At 37.2% G+C, this 5115-nt stretch overlaps 1 protein-coding gene across 2 annotated transcripts; it reads left to right on the forward strand.

Annotated features, from left to right (window-relative positions):
- LOC113751993 (RNA exonuclease 4-like) lies at positions 1-3991 on the forward strand. 2 transcript variants are annotated; one of them, XM_027296139.1, is made up of 7 exons: positions 1-216; positions 980-1131; positions 1229-1356; positions 1540-1766; positions 1857-2063; positions 2879-2959; positions 3485-3991. In XM_027296139.1, exons 1-7 carry the CDS (start codon positions 155-157, stop codon positions 3795-3797), a joined length of 1170 nt encoding a protein of 389 aa, XP_027151940.1. In that variant the 5' UTR covers positions 1-154; the 3' UTR covers positions 3798-3991. The 2 variants fall into 2 exon arrangements, with proteins under 2 accessions (XP_027151940.1, XP_027151945.1); XM_027296144.1 differs by lacking the exon at positions 1-216 and having other exon boundaries at positions 991-1079.
- Positions 3992-5115: the final 1124 nt, after the last annotated feature.

Below are 5115 nucleotides of genomic sequence, written 5' to 3' on the forward strand. Positions count from 1 at the left end.
GGCCGCGGAATCGAAGACGAGAGAGCAACTGCAAAACTGCTAAATCTAAAAACCTTTCCTGGCTTCAAGTTCTTCAGACAGATTTCGATTGAGGAAAACTGCTTTGATTTTCTTTCTCCATCATCTTTAAAAGCATTTTTAGGTTGATATTTTCATGGAGTTAGACGAAGATCCTCCTCAACAAGTCCTAACAACGACGACAATTCCCACAATTAGGTACTCCGGCTGTGAGCGCCCTACCTATATTTTTATGCTCCGTGGAAACTTTTATACCAAGCATGTAACTTTGTGCATAATCTTCCAGCAATTTGGTCTTCTACATTTATTGCCTTTTTTTTTTTCGGTCTTCGACATTTATTGCTTTTGGTTGTTGATATTAAGAATTTCTCCCAAATAATATCTCAATTTGGGATGCTCCGACCTGTTTCCACGCCGAAGGGGGACTGGAATTTAAGTGCCAGGTCAAATTTACCACCTTCTGTGGCTTGCTTGTATTTTGTTTGTTTAAAGTTACAATTGCCCTTCTAAAATTAGGATTCCTGGTTCTCTGTAGTTTTATGTAGTAACTTAAGATGCCTTGCTCGTGTTTACTTAGTCTGTTCGAGGGAGATTCCAAGCCTCCCAAGGGGAATGGGAAAGGGGAGGACTTGAAATGCCTTGCTTTATCTAAGTTATTTAAACAGAGAATGTCTGCAGAATCTGGCAATCGTAGTCATTCATGTAGTTAACAAATTATTAGGGTTCCCTGAGAGTTAACAAGATCTTAACGAATGGAAAATCTCTGAGTCATTATGGAAGAATGCGGACTTTTTTACTATTAAAATTTGACCTATTGTATCTGCTTTATTTCAGAATCTTTGCTCTTTTCGAGGTCACCTTAGCCTTATTTTTTGGCCCAAAACTCTCTTTTCATATCCAAAAGATGGTGTCCCCCTTAATGCGTATTAATGATGTTTGACTGCTGGGGACCTTTTCCCAGGCATAAATGTGCAGCATGTTTCAAGCAGTATAAGAAGAAGGAGCATCTCATTGAACACATGAAGGCCTCCTACCACTCTATTCATCAGCCTAAATGTGGGGTATGTCACAAGTATTGTAAATCCTTCGAATCTCTGAGGGAACACATCCACGGTAACATATTATGCAATGATCATGGAGATTCTCTGATTGGAATTTGAAGGTCATTCAAGCTGGTTAGCTGTCAACTTTTTGTCCTTTAAACTTGTAGGTCAATTGTCTAAACCATCTTGTTCAAGAATATTTGCAGAGAGGGGTTGCATACTTTGCTTGGAACTCTTTGACAGTGTGGATGCTCTTACAAGTCACAAGTGTCAGTTACCTGCTCCTGATCCTCTTGTGAGTTGGATTAGAAATATTTACTTGTAACTTATTATTTAACTCCAGAGAGGTCTATAGCTTATGTTCCATAAAGTTATCTGTTATCATAATCTCAATGATGCTTATCGCGGAAACCATTACATAACTTGTTAACAAATGCTATCAATGAATATACATCACTGTCTCAGTATGGTGTTGCAGGGAATGATGAAGTTGCCTTGTGTAGAACCTCAAATTAATAAGTTAGCATCGGACATCGAAAAAGGCATTGGGAGAGGTTACGAAGCCATTGCCTTAGATTGTGAAATGGTAGGTGGTGGAAGCAATGGGTCACTTGATCTCTGTGCGAGGGTGTGCCTTGTTGATGAATATGAGAAGATACTTTTCCACACTTATGTGCTACCTCAAATTCCTGTGACTGACTATAGGTATCTTTATCCATAATCTTTTTGTTGTTTTGAGTTTTATGGTTTATGGTTGTACGCTTTGATCATGTTCCTCTGCACAATTTGCATAAGGTTTGAAGTCACTGGTATCAAAGAGGAACACCTGAAAGGTGCCATGCCACTCAAGGAAGTGCAAGACCAAATTCTACAGATTCTCTGCAATGGGGAGTCAGTTAAGAGCTTATGGTGCAGTGGCGGACAAGCCAAGGTTCTTGTGGGTCATAATCTTGAGCACAACTTGGACTGCTTGAGAATGAATTTTCCTGATCATCTACTGAGGTTTTTTTAATCCAAAATTGCTATAATTTTGGATATCAAGAATGTTTGGTCCTTGATTATGACTGAGATCTTATCTCATGTTTTCTGCAGGATAATGGCTACATTGATTAATTCTTTAGCTCTTCCTTAGTACATGTATAGTTTCCTGAGCAATTCAAATCCTCCAATGCACTCTACAGTTGTTTGCATGTATTTATAACAAAGAAACCAGCATTTTCTGGACAAACTGCAACATGTTTACTTGTTTAACTTCAATTGGTCGTACATGACATTCAGCATATTTTATTACTTGTTTTCATTGCTCCTGAGATTTGACTTTTCCATATTGTTGTTGGAATCCCTTTTGACAAAGTTTTGAAGTCTTGTCTTATAAAATTTAATTGTGTTATTAGTTTACCATGCCAGAAACCGTCAACTGCAAAAAGGATGAAAGACAAGAAAAAAGTCAGAGAAAGATAGGAATAGAGCAAAACTTGTAGAATAGCATCCTTTATGGCTTTAAATTGGACTTTTGTGACATCTTTTGTATCACTTTTCAATTAGAAAATGCTGAAGTTGAAAATATATAAAATGCGTGCTTGCATAATTTGGGAATAACCATTATTAAAGCGGTTGACATAGTCCAAGGGTTGTGCTTGGTTGTTAATGAGCTCCATTTTTGGATCATTTATGTGGGCATTCTGACCCTTGTACCTAAACTTTGAGGGGCAAAAAAGAACTACTGTCATTTTTTTTAAAAAGAAATTCTATATTCTATTCACTGCTTCGTTTACTTTCACATACTTATTTTCCTATCTGTTTCTTTGTACATGCAGGGATACTGCAAAATACCATCCCTTGATGAAGACTAATCTTGTCAGCCACTCACTCAAGTATCTTACAAAGACATTTCTAGGGCAAGTTTCTTAGCTTTAAATAATCTATCAGTTATTGTTTGGGTTTTCTTTCACATAACAGCTCTTAATCTCAGCTTTTTCTTAACTATCATTGGTGTTTCACGATGATGCTCTGTCAAAATTTCATGCTGAAAGGCAATTTCAAAAAATGAAGAATAGAAATTTCATTTTTTTTTTCTCACATTGGGCAGTCAGTGTATGCCTAAACATGGAATCTGGTTAAATATTTTTTTTCCCTTTTATTTAGTGTGAAACCTTATTGCGTCCGAAATGGATTAAAAATCAGTTCATATAGTTAGCTTTTTAGTTATGCTATACAGTGTAAAAACAAGAGCTACCTGCATTATTGTGATATAATGAGTTTGAAGTTCTTCTGTTGTATGCTGTATAACAGGAATGGATCATATCAAATTTCTTTTTCTGGATCTGCAATGCTTCTGGATGTCATTAAACTCTGTAATACGTCAATTATCTTTCTTAGAGAGTTTTATTAACTTGTTTATTGTGTTCGTTTTTGCTTTACAGGTATGATATCCAAATTGGGGTGCGCGATCCTTACGAAGATTGTGTCTCTGTGATGAGGTTGTATAAGATAATGCGCTCCCAAGATCACCGGATGGATGGGATTGGGTGGTCGTTGCCAGTTCAAGACAATTTCTGTTCAAGCACTGTTTATGATTCATACAAACTAAATGAACTTGAGCAAATGACGCCAGTTGAACTCTTTAGGATATCCGGGTCAAACTATAAATGTTGGTGTTTGGATTCAAGCCAAGCCTTTGAACATGCTTGCAATACTTGCGTTAAAGCTGAAATGTCAAATTCTTGGAGGGAGTGATGTTTGCTTTCTCATTGTACATTACTTTGGTCATTTTAGAGGTTAGTTATTATGACTGGAGAGTTTTTGTTGATGTGCATTAAGTTTATGAGAGACTTCTTTCATATGGATGCCGCGTTTTTTTGGCAACTGTTCTGCTTTGGTGGTAGAGTTCATCGTGTCAAGATATACAGTTTTAATTGGATTTGCTGAACTACTAGTTAATCTAAAATTCCTTACGTTGTTATTTTTTTTTTTTTAAAATTTCGCTTTTTGATTGAGAAACTAAAAGATGATAGTGAAAGCGTATAAATTTTTATATCTGAATTGTCGGTATGACAACTGATCCGAGTCAAGTGATGATACTTTATAAGTTTCAACTGATGATACAATCAAATTTGAGTTACTTTTTTTAAAATGACTCATTTGTTTAACAATTTAAGTTTTAGACTTTCTTTTTTCCTTTTATATCATATTGACGCCTTTGCATTTTTTGAGGCTCGTCATTAGCTACGTACCAAAATATCACATGTGGAAACTTGGCGATTGAACTGATGCGCCTCTTTTTTCCCAGTTCCTACCCTCAACTGAATGTTATGCCGCCACTGGCCATTTGGTCCGGTGGTCATCCCCTTCTTTGGGGATGCTAGAGGTCCCTGTCTCCCACGACTTGCTACTCTACGTGGCTGGTCTTTGTCCCCGCGGGGTAGCTCGAGCGGTCCGCTCTCCCTCCTTAGGGTATGACAACTGAATACTCTACGTGGCTGGTCTTTGTCCCCGCGGGGTAGCTCGAGCGGTCCGCTCTCCCTCCTTAGGGTATGGCAACTGAGTGTTACGCCGCATCAGCAGCATAACCTGGGAAAAAATAAAATGGTCCTCCAATTCATCAGGAATTGGATATCCTGGTTGATTTGTTCTACTTTTTTTTTTTTTTTTCTGGGTTGTTCTACTATCCTTTAATAATATGTATTACAAGTAGCAGGGGCTACAGCACCGTTTATCAAATATTTGCCGCACCACTTAAAAAGTAAAAACATTATTATTTTCTTCATTGTTATTTTTGTTTTTGAATTGGGGTAAAAAATTATTGTACGGATATATGTTTTAAGGGAGATTAGTGATATTTTGTAAATCTCAGAGGATGGCAGTAAGTGAAAGTGTAAGAAATCTAGGGAGAGTTTTCTCAAATTATCCCTTGACATTTCTTTAGTAACGGCTGAGTATGAAACCAAGCAGCAAGATCGAGAAAGAAATAGCCAATCAAGCTTATACTACTCATAATAAAGTCGTAGTGCTACTGTATTATTCCCAGGCCCCCAAAACTGACTTTTCTTTTGGA

The sequence above is a fragment of the Coffea eugenioides genome, chromosome 1 (genome assembly GCF_003713205.1).
Source record: "Coffea eugenioides isolate CCC68of chromosome 1, Ceug_1.0, whole genome shotgun sequence".
Lineage (NCBI taxonomy): Eukaryota > Viridiplantae > Streptophyta > Magnoliopsida > Gentianales > Rubiaceae > Coffea > Coffea eugenioides.